The 16,783-nt window shown below is 41.1% G+C and overlaps 1 protein-coding gene across 1 annotated transcript in view; it reads right to left on the bottom strand.

Moving 5' to 3' along the window:
* Positions 1-2,538: 2,538 nt before the first annotated feature.
* LOC124277309 (autophagy-related protein 16-1-like) overlaps positions 2,539-16,783 on the bottom strand; it is a 42,318-nt gene continuing 28,073 nt past the window's right edge. Inside the window, 6 exon segments of the mRNA XM_046712960.1 lie at positions 2,539-3,826; positions 4,130-4,228; positions 6,284-6,331; positions 7,043-7,133; positions 11,494-11,497; positions 11,651-11,820. Of these exon segments, the coding sequence (XP_046568916.1) occupies positions 3,718-3,826; positions 4,130-4,228; positions 6,284-6,331; positions 7,043-7,133; positions 11,494-11,497; positions 11,651-11,820 (521 nt within the window). The 3' untranslated portion in view covers positions 2,539-3,717.

The following is a 16,783-nucleotide window of genomic DNA, read 5'->3' as shown; positions in this document are numbered from 1 at the left end:
TACCCCACCGCCCCGACTATCACTGTAAACTAAGTAGTCAAATCACACTTGTCTTGTGTTGTTATAATGAAACAAGCCCCTCATGGCTGCCCTATCCTCCTTGTGTTAATTTTCCCTGATGTGTTTATATATGTATTATTAGTTACACAGTGTTTTGAAAGGGTGTAGGGGACTGTAAGACCCTCGTAAATTCCGCATTTCCTGAGGCGCAGCCTTTCAAAACACCGTGTGACGAATTTATTACCATTAAGATCTTTTTATGTAGCTTATCTTTAAACAACAACATTCAATCATCGGCAGAATGAGACGCAAATGTTTCGTCATGATTTTTCCTGAACAGTCATAAAGGGAGATAACTTGGGATGGCTTTAGTTTACGATAAATATTATCGAATTTGAGGTTTTGTTAAACAACAAGTTAATTAAAGAATTTATTTTTTGGATATATTTATTGACAAACAAATAAGAAATTATGGCAACAATTCTATTACTCTGTTTATACACATAATTGATACACCAACACTTAAATTTTGAAGCGATCACCTGTTTGGCAGCCACATTCCATCTAAGGTCAAGGTCTTTCGTACAATCTGAGTAGTGTGTAATGACAGATTTGACGGGGTGTACGGTTTGTACACCCTGGCAAATCCGCCTACATGTTTTGGTATGCTTTGGCTATTGACCAATCAGAATTCGACAACTTTATCTTAAGGGTAATTATGTCATATGTAACTTTAATGTTATCAACCTGCACCTCTTCACGAGCTTCCCTAGATCAACATTTAGTCCAAGACGAAAAGTCATCATATTTAAAGTTGAACATCTATGAAATACAAGATGAATCTAAATGGAGCCCAGAGCAATTAACTTCAGAAGCAATCTAGACTTGCCAAATAATTCTAGATTTGAGTTGGAATCATATTTTCATTTATTCTCCTGGAGTCAGACGAAAGCTTCTCAAATGACAAACAGATTGAGAGTCTGGCAAGATGGAATCCTGTTACACGGAGATAGAGGAAGATATGTGATATTACTTATCGGGAAGAAACAGGCAGCATAACACTGCTGAGGCAAGATCGCTTCCAGCACTAGGTAGACATATACTACTCATAATTTGATAGGGATCATCAGTTCAGAATCAGTGTTGTGTATCAAACGGGAAGTAGTACATATGGTACACTCAACCTGTTCTGTCTGAATCAATGCTGGATGGTAGTTTAAAATCTACATCAGCAGTTTCACATGAGACAGTGAGGGTGGGTTTAAAATACTATTATCTTAGTAGACCAACAGCAAGAGTTGGTTCAAATATAACAAAACTATCTATTTGTATTGGTATGTCCATCCAGCCTTTACATTTTCATTACCCTGTAAACCAATGACTGACTCACTTTTAATTCTCAGCTCCCTGGGGAGTATATAACCCAAGCTGCCTTTGAGGCACTAGAAGGTTGACAGATAACCACCTCATCCTACTGGATACCCATTCACTGTTTGGTGAAGAAAGGGCATATTTTTCACAAAGCCACTTGCCGTTCATAATTTATGGCTAGGGGGTTGATGATAATTTTAAGGGGGGTCACCCATTTTGTTCTGGGGTGGTAGGGGGAAAAGCAATTTTGTACACAGGTACTAGGGGGTCAACAATTTTGTACATACAAATATTGAAATATTATGCTTTAAAAAATTATGGGAAGGGGGGGGTTCATTGATTTTGTACATGATATGAAAGGGGGTCACTTACTTTGTACGTAAATTTTAGGGGGTTCATTCACATTGTACATGCTTCTGCATAAAAATCATCATCATCCCCCCTTGCCATAAATTATGAACGGTCCCTAAGGTTACAAATGGACCAAACAAAGATTCTGAAGAACATGATTCACAAAACATTTAAATACTATCCAGACAATACTATCTCATTAAAATCATAACTGTCAATAAGATGACCCTCTGAAGATTTATAACACACGTCTATAGGACTTAATTTTGCCTAACTTTGACAGGCAAATCCAAAGGAATAATCATTAAGGTTGTTCACAATGGGTTCTTGAGCCAATCAGATGTCAGATTTCTAGGTCTGATGACTTCATGACTTACCGGGGCGGTGTCCGCCGCCGTGATGTTGCTGGAATATTGCTAAAAGCGGCGTAAAACCAAACTCAGTCAGTCAGTCAGTCATGACTTTGATTCAGAAATGACCATCTTAACAAAGTAAAATCCCCACAGAACACCAATACACTCTTAATAATACTTCTTTTTTTAGGTGTCCAGGTCAGTTTGCATTTGGAACTCGCTGATCATATTTGTTTTGAGATACAGAATTTGAGAAATGTCTGCAGGCTTCAGACATGAGTTGTCATCAGATGTTCATAAAAAGAGGTGTCGTATCATAGCAAAGGTCTCATTTCAGATTGCTGGCAATACTTCAGGTATTGAAAGAATAACAATCTTGCACAAATTAACATGTCTCTTGTGATCATGTGACACACAAATTAACCTGTCTCTTGTGATCATGTGACACACACATTAACCTGTCTCTTGTGATCATGTGACACACACATTAACCTGTCTCTTGTGATCATGTGACACACCAATGTGGAATAGTAATTGGTGAAAGATAATTGGTGTGCAGTGTAACAGATCCATAATAACAACACGCTGGTGTATACAAGCATTGACTAAGTTCACATATTACCAGGTAATACTAATAATACAGTGTCTGCAGGGAGAACACCAGGTCAGGGGTTCATGATAACAGATAGTTTATGTTGGTACTTGCCGCTTAGAATTCAGGGAATAAAATCAGGACTGTTTGCCTCAGAGTATAACATGACTGAGTGAAGTATCCATCATAAACTGTGGCATGGTATCTCAGTGCGTTTGGGACATAAAACTGGTATTAGTTGAGCTGGTACAAGCAGCCACTCCGACTCAAACACACAGACACCCAACACACACACCACACACACACATGTGCATATATGGATGTGCAATAATCTTGAACGTTGAACCCCATTTCATCTGAACACAGCTCAGCCATTCATTCCCCACTTCAACATGTTCAGGCCTCATTTAAGTTGAATCAAAGGCAAGAATGTATGATGTTAGATAGGTATTTCTTCTTTAAAGCTTCTTCGACTTTTTTCTGTTGATAGTGGTACACACAATATAAATCAAGCATTGCCATGGTAACCAGTCAAACATGCATAAATCACATCTCCATGCCACTCATGTGGGCAGAGTTATCTGCCCTTGTCATCTCCTACCATCCAGGAATATGACCAAACATGGCTCCATGTAACTTATATATACAGGAGCATGGGACATTTAGCCTGAAAAAAGTCCTACAAATGTGTGTGACAGGTAGGGGGGCAAGAATTATCTAATACACTGATATAGTCACATACGTCCCGCAAGCAGCATCACTCTCGACATTAATGGAGAGAACAAAGCGGCTATCATTTTAGAAGGTAAAGGAGCCTATTTAAACACAAGCTCTGGTGGACACTGCACCTGCTAAAGGAAAAGGAAGTCAGAAATTCAATAGTTCAAGAAAGGTTGATAATTTTCTTAGAATATTGTCTGGAAAATTTTCAGCGTCAAGAAGCCAATTTCTTGGCGAAGAGATCTTTGCACGTCCTGTATACTGATTGTCAGAAGACACAAGCTGCATGTGATTATAACTGTCACATTGGATTTCATTCCCTCTTGTTAGTTACGTGTTGCTGTTCAGAAATCGGGCCCAGTAGATGACTTTCCTTGACCGCTCACAGCTGACCAGGGAAGAGCCAATCGGATTCCACGCACAGGCCATTATTGCATGACTGCAATAGAGACAACAAGACAGCTGTCACAAGTTAGAACCAATATGTAGGAGCTTCAACAATAACAACACTAATGCTTAGAAGTCTGCGATTTTAGCTATGCATACAGTAATATTTAGATCAGCCAAACAAAGGCCACATGATAACACTAAATTTCTCTAAAATTGGTTCCAAGAGCCAAATTCAGTCTGGTAGTCATAAAAATATTTGCGCCCTCAGCTGATGGAACATTCAGTGTTTGACTACTCTGGGTGATTGCACAAAACATATAGAAACTAATTTTGTGATGTTTTCCATTCTCACCTATGTTCTTTGAGAAGTTTCTCCACCTTGTTCTTGCCGACGTCCCAGATATACAACCCTCCGTCACTAGACCCAGCAGCGGCAAAACTGCCATCGGGGCTGGAAACAGACACAAACGGTCATGTAAGATCTGCTACAGGTTCACATAGAGTACATACAGAATTCTATACATCACCTGTAGAGTACATACAGGTGCATACAAGACATGCTACAGGTTCATACAAGACATGCTACAGGTTCATACAAGACATGCTACAGGTTCATACAAGACATGCTACAGGTTCATACAAGACATGCTACAGGTTCATACAAGACATGCTACAGGTTCATACAAGACATGCTACAGGTTCATACAAGACATGCTACAGGTACACATGTAGAGTACATACAGGTTCATACAAGACATGCTACAGGTTCATACAAGACATGCTACAGGTACACATGTAGAGTACATACAGGTTCATACAAGACATGCTACAGGTTCATACAAGACATGCTACAGGTTCATACAAGACATGCTACAGGTTCATACAAGACATGCTACAGGTTCATACAAGACATGCTACAGGTACACATGTAGAGTACATACAGGTTCATACAAGACATGCTACAGGTTCATACAAGACATGCTACAGGTACACATGTAGAGTACATACAGGTTCATACAAGACATGCTACAGGTTCATACAAGACATGCTACAGGTTCATACAAGACATGCTACAGGTTCATACAAGACATGCTACAGGTTCATACAAGACATGCTACAGGTACACATGTAGAGTACATACAGGTTCATACAAGACATGCTACAGGTTCATACAAGACATGCTACAGGTACACATGTAGAGTACATACAGGTTCATACAAGACATGCTACAGGTTCATACAAGACATGCTACAGATGCTACAGAGTCCCTAGAGCTGCTTACTCCCTGATAATACACTGGAGTAAAATACAGACACACACCTGTGTGCTTGTTATTTCTGGATAGCATAAAAGACAATCACATATGGCAACAATTATTAAAAAGGTTTTCCAGATGGAAAATGCAAGCTGTAAATCACCTCATCTGGTCCCCTATCACTGCAGTGGGTTTTAGTTTCAACGTTTGTATTAACTTTGTCCCTTCCCATTCAGTCAATAATATGTCCTGTTGTTTTGGGCTTTTTTAAAAAGCACCCCAATGTTAACTAAGCTTGGGGTATTTATTACAGAAATACAGTACATAAAGCTAACATTCCAAGTGAGTGACAATGTATTACAAGTCTAGGCTCAGTCTCACAGTGCTCTTAGTGGTATGAAAGTTGCAAATTTCTGTGTAGGATAAAGCACGACTCCGAGGCTATGGTTGGGAAAGTAAGGCCCGAGACCGGAGGGTGGGGAGAAGTAAGACTCTTCACCCGATGGTCGAGGGCTTACTTTCCCAACCATAACCGAGGAGGAGTGCTTTATTATACATATAAACCATCAATGATGGATAATTAGATGATCATGTAATGAAGCTACATAACAGTAACTGAAGCGCTAGTAAAATCAATTGAATGACAGTAGGCCTAACTATAAATAGATAATTCAACCCTCATTTTTTGTTGGCCTGGTGGCTGTGAGGTAGAGCGTCTCCTTATGAATCTGAAAAATACGGTTCCAATCCTGCTAGGGAAAACATTTGCACATTTAAGTTGATCTTTGACGATATTTTTCAATTGATTTCAAAACACTCACATATAATTTGAATGTTGATGTTAATATAGAATTAGGAAAAAGTAAAACCTGGGAAGAGGTCTTACTCACAAAAAGTAAAACCTGAGAGCAAACAAAAACCTCAAGTGCGGTTATTCCGGGAAAAGAAGCCATGTCTAATATATAGTGAGAAGCACCCTTCAGGTTTATATGTACATTGAACACAGGCTTACAGCAACCTTTGTGCTAAGTACACAAAGTGGAACAGGTTCTGATCTTGCCATCTTCATAGTGCTACACCTAGAATGGGCATTCCCTGATCTTGTGCAGGCATGAACACATAACATCAAGTCATTTAATCTGATCTGCTGACAAATTTTCCTGGTTTTGGCCCAACAGTTTTTGACACAGGAGCAAACGGGATGTGTTTCGATGCCAGATTTGATGATTGACATCCTGCTGTTCTACTTACCTGAACACAGCCCTGGACCAATCACAGCCAACCTTAAACCCATCTGCACTGCAAACAGAACAAATGTATTCATTAATATGATCAACAAACATATTCACACCTGTATCATGTCCATAAGGGTATCACCCGGGAAGGTCCGGGTTAGAATATTGATCTTCAGTAACCCATGCTTGTCAAAAGAGGCGACTAACGGGATCGGGTGGTCAGGCTCGCTGACTTGGTTGAAACATGTCATCGGTTCCCAATTGCACAGATCGATGCCCATGCGGTTTTGATCACTGGATTGTCTGGTTCTGACTCGATTATTTACAGATCGCCGCCATATAGCTGGAATACTGCTTAGTGTGGTGTAAAACTAAATTCACTCACTCACCCATAAAAGTATCACTGAGTTAATAAGGTTATATTTAACACTTTACAAGCTACAACGAGAGGTAATCAAAAGACTCATTTCATTCTGTTATGGTTTGAACAAAGTCTTAGAGCCTGCCATGGTTAGAACAAACACTTATGTGAAAAAAAACATTTTCTAAAATCCTGTCAAGGATAGAACTCAATCTCACTATGATCCTGTCATATTCAGTAGATCTGTCATGGCTAGAGCAAACTCATTAGCTACAGGCATGGATAGAACAGAATCTTCAGATCCTGACAAAAATACAACAAATTCAGTAGATCTGGTGAAGGTTCATAAACTGCTTTACCACAGACCCCAGAGTTACCTGTGTCCTTCAATAACAAGATGGAAGATACACAAACTGCCTACCAAAACGTGCTGACACCTGGTTCATCCTGAGGTCAATAATCTTCACGGAATCGTCTCGAGTGCAGCACAGCAAACTGCATCGGTCTGAAAAAAGAGACATCACACCATCAAGTTTGTGCTCAATAAATGACAAAATTATTCAAAATAAATAAAATTCAGCAAGGAATTTATGGATGTAAACTTGTGTCATATGAGGAACACAAGTCGTAAGGAGGAACACAAGTCGTAAGGAGGAAGACAAGTTGTAATAACACAAGTGGTAAGGAGGAACACAAGTCGTGTAATGAGGAAGACAAGTTGTAATAACACAAGTGGTAATGAGGAACACCAGTGGTAATGAGGAACACAAGTCGTTATCAGAAACACAAGTCATCATGAGGACTGACTGACTGGGTTTGCTTTTACGACGCTTTTAGCAATATTCCAGCAACATCACGGCGGGGGACACCACAAATGGGCTTCACACATTGTACCCATGTGGGGATTCGAACCCAGGTCTTCAGCGTGACAAGCCAACGCTTTAACCACTAGGCTACCCCATCGCCCATCATCATGAGGAACACAAGTTCTAATCAGGAACACAAGTCGTAATGAGGAACACAAGCCGTAATGAGGAACACAAGTTGTAATGAGGAACACAAGTTGCAATGAGGACAAGTTGCAATGAGGAACACAAGTCGTAATGAGGAACACAAGTGGTAATGAGGAACACAAGTGGTAATGAGGAACACAAGTCGTAATGAGGAACACCAGTGGTAATGAGGAACACCAGTTGTAATGAGGAACACAAGTGGTAAGGAGGAACACCAGTTGTAATGAGGAACACAAGTGGTAAGGAGGAACACAAGTGGTAAGGAGGAACACAAGTGGTAAGGAGGAACACAAGTTGTAATGAGGAACACCAGTTGTAATGAGGAACACCAGTGGTAATGAGGAACACCAGTTGTAATGAGGAACACAAGTGGTAAGGAGGAACACAAGTGGTAAGGAGGAAAACAAGTGGTAAGGAGGAACACAAGTGGTAATGAGGAACACAAGTCGTAATGAGGAACACAAGTTGTAATGAGGAACACAAGTTGCAATGAGGACAAGTTGCAATGAGGAACACAAGTCGTAATGAGGAACACAAGTGGTAATGCGGAACACAAGTGGTAATGAGGAACACAAGTGGTAATGAGGAACACCAGTGGTAATGAGGAACACCAGTTGTAATGAGGAACACCAGTGGTAATGAGGAACACCAGTGGTAATGAGGAACACCAGTTGTAATGAGGAACACCAGTGGTCATGAGGAACACCAGTTGTAATGAGGAACACAAGTGGTAAGGAGGAACACAAGTGGTAAGGAGGAACACAAGTTGTAATGACACAAGTGGTAATGAAGAACACAAGTGGTAATGAGGAACACAAGTGGTAATGAGGAACACCAGTTGTAATGAGGAACACCAGTGGTAATGAGGAACACAAGTTGTAATGAGGAACACAAGTTGTAATGAGGAACATAAGTTGTAATGAGGAACACCAGTTGTGATGACACAAGTTGCAATGAGGACCACAAGTTGCAATGAGGACCACAAGTTGTAATGAGGAACACAAGTGGTAATGAGGAACACAAGTGGTAATGAGGAACACAAATTGTAATGAGGAACACAAGTGGTAATGAGGAACACAAGTTGTAATGAGGAACATAAGTTGTAATGAGGAACACCAGTGGTAATGAGGAACACAAGTTGTAATGAGGAACACAAGTTGTAATGAGGAACATAAGTTGTAATGAGGAACACCAGTTGTGATGACACAAGTTGCAATGAGGACCACAAGTTGTAATGAGGAACACAAGTTGTAATGACACAAGTGGTAATGAAGAACACAAGTGGTAATGAGGAACACAAGTGGTAATGAGGACCACAAGTGGTAATGAGGAACACAAATTGTAATGAGGAACACAAGTGGTAATGAGGAACACAAGTTGTAATGAGGAACATAAGTTGTAATGAGGAACACCAGTTGTGATGACACAAGTTGCAATGAGGACCACAAGTTGCAATGAGGACCACAAGTTGTAATGAGGAACACAAGTGGTAATGAGGAACACAAATTGTAATGAGGAACACAAGTTGTGATGACACAAGTTGCAATGAGGACCACAAGTGGTAATGAGGAACACAAGTGGTAATGAGGAACACAAATTGTAATGAGGAACACAAGTGGTAATGAGGAACACAAGTGGTAATGAGGAACACAAGTTGTAATGACACAAGTCGTAATGAGGAACACAAGTCGTAATGAGGAACACAAGTCATAATGAGGAACACAAGGAGACACCACTTTGTACCCATGTAGGTAATCAAACCTGGATGGATGTTTTTATCATGAGGAACATGTTTTGAAGTATATACTTACTCAGGTGAATGATTCACCTGATGAAGGAGTAAGTTTATACTCTGAAACGTTGTGTTACTCATCATAAAGAAGTTGACGTCCATAAAGCTTCTTTGATTGGCATTCTAGAAGTTGTGGGGATGAAGAATGAGGACGATTTTTATGGAAAAACAACTTCTTTATTCTGCATAGGCGACGTTTTGATATAGATTCTAATGCTTGCTTGACGACATTAGAATCTATGTCGAAACATCGCCTATACAGAATAAAGAAGTTGTATATCCATAAAAGTTGTCCTCATTCTTCATCAATAAAGCTCTCTTCCTTATGGACACAAATAAACTCAACACTCGACAACTAGTTATGCACCTCTGAGGTATGTTGAGAAAAATCAATGCATGATCTGGTTTATAGTGTGTCAACCTGTTATTACCATGACAAAAGTTATCACTGCATCATAAACTGTAACCATGGCAACAAGAGTTTGCCAATGGATACACCACACATATGTTGCAAGATCATCTCAAACACTCAAACCCATAATAAAACTGACAAAATTAACCACTGGCAGCTGAATATTGCATAAATTGTCCAGATTGATGAGTCCATCTTTACCTGGTTCATGGGCATGACAATGGATGGCCAGGTTTTATTGTATTGTGATATTGTGGGAACAGCATTAATGCATTATGAAAAGTGACAGCTGTGAGTTAGAATTGATTCCAAGCAATACTTCAACACTCACTGCAGTACAAATACAATATTGTCTTTGCAAAGTGTTACATGGGCAAAGTGTTACAGCGTTCACACATAAGAGGTCCTTGGTTCTATTCCACACAAGCAGCCTGGCAGTTTTATGATGGTACCTCCTGTACTTTAACATTAACATACAACAGTTATAACATTCATATGACAGTGACTCTGATACAGAGACTCATAGCATTATGATTGGTTGCGGTGTGGTCAAGATTTTTGTTGTTGCATTTGTGAATCCATTTGTGGTTGGGTGGTTGGGTGAGTGAGTGGGAGAGTGAGTGAGTGAGTGGGAGAGTGAGTGAGTGAGTGGGAGAGTGAGTGAGTGGGTTTGGGCGAGTGAGTGAGTGAGTGGGAGAGTCAGTGAGTGAGTGAGTGGGAAAGTCAGTGAGTGAGTGGGTTTGGGAGAGTGAGTGAGCGAGTGGGAGAGTGAGTGAGTGAATGAGTGGGGGGCGGGTGAGCGAGTGAGTGAGTGAGTTCTTAAGCTGCTTTTGCAATATTCCAGCAACATCACGGCAGCTGGTACACTTTTTGTCTATGTGGGGAATTGATCCTGTGACCATGTGACCCTTTGGCGTGACAAGTGATCACTTTAACATTAGGCTACCCCACCACCAATTAAGGTACAAAAGATACCTGTCAGGCTGACTCCCCCCCCAGTTGAGTGGTACTGGGATAAATAACAGGGACAATATTAACTTTATCACAGCATACTTAAAAAACCCTTTTCAGTCAATATTGTAATTTACATAACAATTACTCAGCCTGGTGGGCTGACAATTATCTCATAGAACAACTCAACAGCATGTGTGTCCAAAACCAAATGTATGGCTTGTTACGGAATGAAAACATATTGATTAATGCTGAATCAGCAGTTTACAAATAATCCTGTAGACAAACATTCTGAATGTGATCCATGACAGCTTATCTCGAAGCTGTTTGTTCTCTCTCTATTTTTTTTTAAAGAGACAGTCAGCAGTATTCATGCTCTATAATACCTGCCTGTTAACTGGGTCATCTAAACAAAATAATAGTTGAAAATTAACTACACACTACAGAACAGTTTGTGAACACACATGAGATACAGGGCACATGCTCCAACTCACACTCCTCACATGGGTGATACATGCAGCAATATATTTTCAGTCTGTGTGAAATATATATTGATTTTACTTGCCCTTAGTTATCCACTATCTTTGATAGCTTTATCAGACAATTACAAGCCCAGCAGCTATCATCATACACAGAGATATACAATTCTAAAAGAAGTAGGAACTACTTTGAGAGTTCACAAACAAACACAGTGTACTTGGCTATCAGCAATGGAGTCAGAATTGACAATCAGGAACTTGGGCCAAGTACACGGACAACTGTGATCTAAATAACAAAACAAAACAAGGCTATGTATTCCCATTACCAAGAACACCCCCAAGAGTTGTGTATGTAATCAGGGCATATTACCTGGCCGCGAGATCTAGTGATGTCAGTCTTCCCTGCAGCATGATTTCATTAGCACTTGAATCAGACCGTGTGTCCCAGAACCGGACACGCTTGTCGAAGTGACCACTGATGATATTGTTGCCATGAAGCGTCACCAAGTCATTGCAACTTGACCCAGCAAATATTGTCTTTATACCTGAAAGTACAGCAAAGCTTCAATAGATTTCAACCCATGACAATTCAAACCAGAACCATTCTGACAGTTACTCAGTATCCAACAATTACATTTCAACTTCTGGGAAATGTCTTCTTGGTGTTGTCATGTTTCAGATACCAAGCCCATCATGTTCACAGATGATGCAGAGATTTATCTGGACTTACTCTGAGGCTGACATTTGGTACCAAATTAACAGCAAATGTCAGTTTAAATTCACAGATTTAAAAGTTGACTTATGGATGCATAGGTGTACAGAGGAATAAGACAATCCAAGTCCTGGGCATCTTATTATCAGCCTGTCAGTAAACAATCAGGTGCAATTAATGTATTAAAATGTAATTTTTAGAGTAAAATTGATATTTTATACTTATCCTGACTCATGCTCTTTTGCTTGTCTTCTTCTTCTTGCGAACATAGTGGAACACTTGTATCTCCTTATTTGAAGCTCCCTTCAAAATAAAATCACTAATTGGTACTCACCACGAGTTGCTCCCCTTTGTTTCCCCTGGCGGGAAAGGTGTCGCCACCCTCTGGCCATGTGGTCCACTCTCTCCTGATTTAGCGAGCCCAACACTTGAACTTACAGGGAAATCCAAAGTGTTATGTGGGGAGGATGGGAGGGCTAACCTCATGAGTCAGGATAAGTATAAAATATCAATTTTACTCTAAAAATTACATATTTTTCCTTATCCTGACTCATGCTCTTTTGCTTGTAGCATCCTACGGAACGGAGGTGGGTAACAGAATACTTTGGATTTATAATTAGTGATTTTGTATAGATATACTGTAATATCCCCTACAGGAACTTCATGAAGGCTTAGATTTAGGATGTTTCCTGTATAAAGAAAACCATAGGTTATATAAAGCCATTAAAGGGAATTACATTATGAATATATTGAACAATACATATAAAATATATATATATATATATAGGTGACTCTGATAGAGGCACTGAAATTGACTATACCAAAGTATATGCTTAAGGTTGAATACTTAAGCTGAACATATATACATAGCCCTAAAACTCCGTAGAGTTATAAGCTAGATGAGTATGTATAAAATACATATTAATCTTGTGAGGATAATATTTTAAGCGCTCTCACGAGGGACTGTCAGTTGCTGGCGAGGACCAGTGGTCGAAATGGTGAATGCCAGAGACATCTTCTGTAGTGATGTCTCTCAGGTAGTGATTAGCAAATACCATGTTAGATTTCCAATAGCATCCTTCCATAATCGTGTTCAAGGAACAGTTACCGTGTAGAGAGGGTAGAGGCCAGTGCCCTGATCTCATGTGGATTTGATGCTGTTGGTGGGTCCAAGCCTGCTGCCTTGTAGGCACGCAGGAGAATGACAGTCCTTATCCAAATAGATATTGTGGTCCGTGACACTTCTGTTTGATTCGTAGGCGATAAGGGGATGAATAAGCGTTTGAGAAATCTTCTCCTTGTTTTGGATCGTAAGTAAATAAACTTTGAAGCTCTTACGGACACAGTGATAGGTCTTGTGTATCTTGTGATCGAGAATAGAGGATAAGCGCCGGGATGTGGAATAATCTGTCTGGTTGACCTGGCAGTTGATTTTTTCTTGATGAAATCCCATCTTAATCCGAGGTGTGCGCTGTGTTATGATTGTCATCAAACTGTATCCTCTCGTAATCCAGAGCGTGAATTTCAGACATTCTTGCTGCTGTGGCTAGCGATAGCAGAAACAGTGTTTTCTGTGAGAGAAATTCAAAGTTTGTCGATTCCAAAGGTTCATAGACCTCACTTTCGTGAGGTGTTGTAACACTACATTCAGATCCCAAGCTGGAAGTGGAACTTCGCTTTTGGTCCTCAATCGGAAGCTTCGTAGTAAGGCCAGTAACTCTGGAGATCTTGTCAATTTGACACCCGTTCTCATGGTGATTACAGAACTAAAAAGCGGCAAGATATGTTGATATCGTTGAACCTTTTAAATGTTTGTTTTGGCGTAGGTAACACAAATAGTCTGCCACTTGAGGTTGTGAAGCCTCTCTTGCTGTAAACCCTTTCTTTGTTGCATAATTTTTGAAACTGTGCCACTTGTCGTCATTACAAGTTCACGAGTTGAGTAGCGTAAAGGCAAAGCGTGACTGCTTTTGCCGCCCTGGCAGAATATCCTCTCTTGTTTAAACACATTTGTATACAGTCCATACGTGTAGTTGGAACATTGCTGGGTTTCCGTGCACTTGTTTGGTGTGAGGATGAATTAACAGGTTTCGCGCTTGGGTAGCTCCAGTGTTGGTTGACCGATTTCTTGAATTAGTATGGGAAACCACGTTCTGGCCGACCAGTAGAGTAGCGACCAAAGTGAGTTGTAGGCTCTGTGTTTGTCTGATTTTCTGTAATACTTGAGGTATTATTGCTGGCGGAAGCAGCGTGCGCGCATTGAGGCCTTCCATGATAGACTTAAAGCGTCCGTTGCCCAAGCTTGGGGGTCTGGGACTGGTGACCACGAATGTCGGTAGCTGATTGTTGAATCGGCGTGGCGAATAGGTCTATTAGCGGCGCTCCTAATTGCTTGATTATCTGTGCAAAAATTTCCCTGTTGATCATCCACTCTGTCGGTGATGGTAGATGAGGCCGAGAGAGAGCGTCTGCTAGTATATTTCTGGCTCCGGGAATGTGCACTGCTCTGACATGTAGATTTAGATCTTGTATTAAATCGAACAGTTGAAAGCTTAGGTTCAAAAGGTTCATCGATCTCGTTGAGCCTTGCTTGTTTATGTAGAGCGCCACTGTCGAATTGTCTGTATGGATCATTAGGCGCATTTTGTAGAAATGTGCTCCAATGTAGAATGGCGTTGATTACAGCTTTCATTTCTAGACTGTTTATATGGAGTTTGCATTCTTGCTGATTCCATAATCCTGATATCGTGTGGTTGGTGAGATGAGCTCCCCAACCTTGGAGTAACAGCGTCTACATACAGATGGGTTTTGTATTCCTGCTCTGCTAAACAAATCCCTTCGCTTGAGACATTCGATTTCTTGGTCCACCATAGTAGATGCGGTCTGAGATGTTTTGGTAGACTGAATGGTTGTACATCGTTGAGATGTGCGTTGATGAGACCTGTAGGGGGCGTAACTGTAATCTGCCTGTGACAGTCATGTCTTGGGCTGATGTGAGAAGACCTAGTAGGCTCTGCCATTGTCGCGAGTGGTAGCGGAGAGAGTAGAGCTGGTGGAATGGTCTGCTGTATCTTGAGCCAAGCGGTCTTCTGGTACCATAATACGGTTGCGATTTGTGATGAATCGAATACCTAGGAACTGCAGGTCTTGCGATGGTACTAGGTCCGACTTGCGTAAGTTTACTAACCAACCTAGTTGTGTTAGTAGCTTTATGATGTAATTTAACTGTAGTTTGAGACGCAGTGGATCTTGATCTACTTGTATCCCGTCGTCGAGGGTAAAGCGCACTCGCGTAGCCCTTGACAATGTAGAAATTTGATAATCGGTTTTCGTTATCCTCGTGAATAGCCAGGGGGCTGATGATATTCCGAATGGGAGTACTTTCCACTGGTAATGTAGCCCTTCTAGAGTAAATCGTAGGTATTTCCTGGAATCGGGATGAATGGGGATGTGCAGGTAGGCATCCTGTAGATCTATGCTGCCCATGTAGTCCATAGGGCCGAATCATCTGGTGTAACTGAGGTAAATGTATCATCTTGAAACTTCGGTGGTTTGCGTAGATAGTTCTTGTTGAAAAAGCTCATGTTGTAGATGAGTCTGTATTTCTCCGTGGAGTTTTTCTTGGGAACTAGGAAAACTGGGGAGTAGAAACCTGGTTCGACGTTTGCTTGATCTATTACTTCTATGGCCTGTTTGGATAGGAGTGATGAAACAGCCTCTCTTATCTTTGGTAGTTGTTGCAGCTTGTAAATCGAACTTGGGGGTTTGATTGTCAGCGGAGGCTTGGCCTGTAGAGGGATCTGAAAATCCGTGTTGAAGAAAGTTGGAGACGTAAAGGGTCTTGCAATATTCCCCAGTTTTCCCAGTGTAGTTGAGGCGTCCACCCACTTGAGCTGGCTGTACTGGAACGGCTGGGGGTGGAAGACTCCAGTCGTTCCGAACCTGTGTTTCAGCGTCTATAATTGCGGGAACCTCTGGGTGTCCTGCCTCTTCCTGATCCTCCTCTATAGTTGCCATATGGGCGACGAAAAGAATCTTTACCTCTAGAGCTGGCTATCTTCCTGTCTCTTGCTCTTTGTAGGCCCGTGAACTTAGATCTGCCTGAGTATCTTTGTGAAGTCTGACGAATGACGCTGGCTAGTGTGTCCATCGATCTAATCATAAGGACTTCCCTGGAATCCTTAGAGACTTCCTTGGCGACCTTGTCGATTCCTCCGTCAAAGATGGATGTTGTCGACCACGGGGCTGTATAAAGTGGGGCTGTAAAGTTCTCCCCCCAATTACAGGAGGCGAGGAGGCCTTGACGACGAGCTAAGGTCAGTGCTGCTGAAACAGATGTAAGATGATCCGTTAAAACTGCTGATCTTTCTTTTTGCATAAGTAAGGCAGAATAAATCATTCTATCATCTTCCGTCGTGGAATCCCGGAATCTAGTAATAAGAGTCTCATTGATCGTCCTAGATCTATTTAACCCAAAGAACATACGTCTCGTCATGGTTTCTATATGAGCCAACTTGCGATCATCCATCTTGTAAATCTTGTTCTTTACATCGCTGATGATCTTACAGTTCTCATCGATGTCCTGGGCCTTGTAGAAGGAGTCCATGTTATGCGTGGAGAACTTCTTGGCTTGAAAGTTGGGCAGATGTGGTGTCTGAACTTTCGTAGCTTTCTGGAAAGCTGCATCTAGATTCTGTGGCACTGCCGCAATCGGGTCGATCGGGGGTAGAGTGATTGCATCTGGATCATCTTCCTTCATCAAATACGTCTGCGCTGTATTGCCACTTTTAGATGGT

The sequence above is a fragment of the Haliotis rubra genome, unplaced genomic scaffold (genome assembly GCF_003918875.1).
Source record: "Haliotis rubra isolate DU_JTF1 unplaced genomic scaffold, ASM391887v1 Scf22, whole genome shotgun sequence".
NCBI lineage: Eukaryota > Metazoa > Mollusca > Gastropoda > Lepetellida > Haliotidae > Haliotis > Haliotis rubra.
The sequence above is the reverse complement of the archived record's forward strand: the minus strand, read 5'-3'. Positions and strand labels throughout refer to the sequence as shown.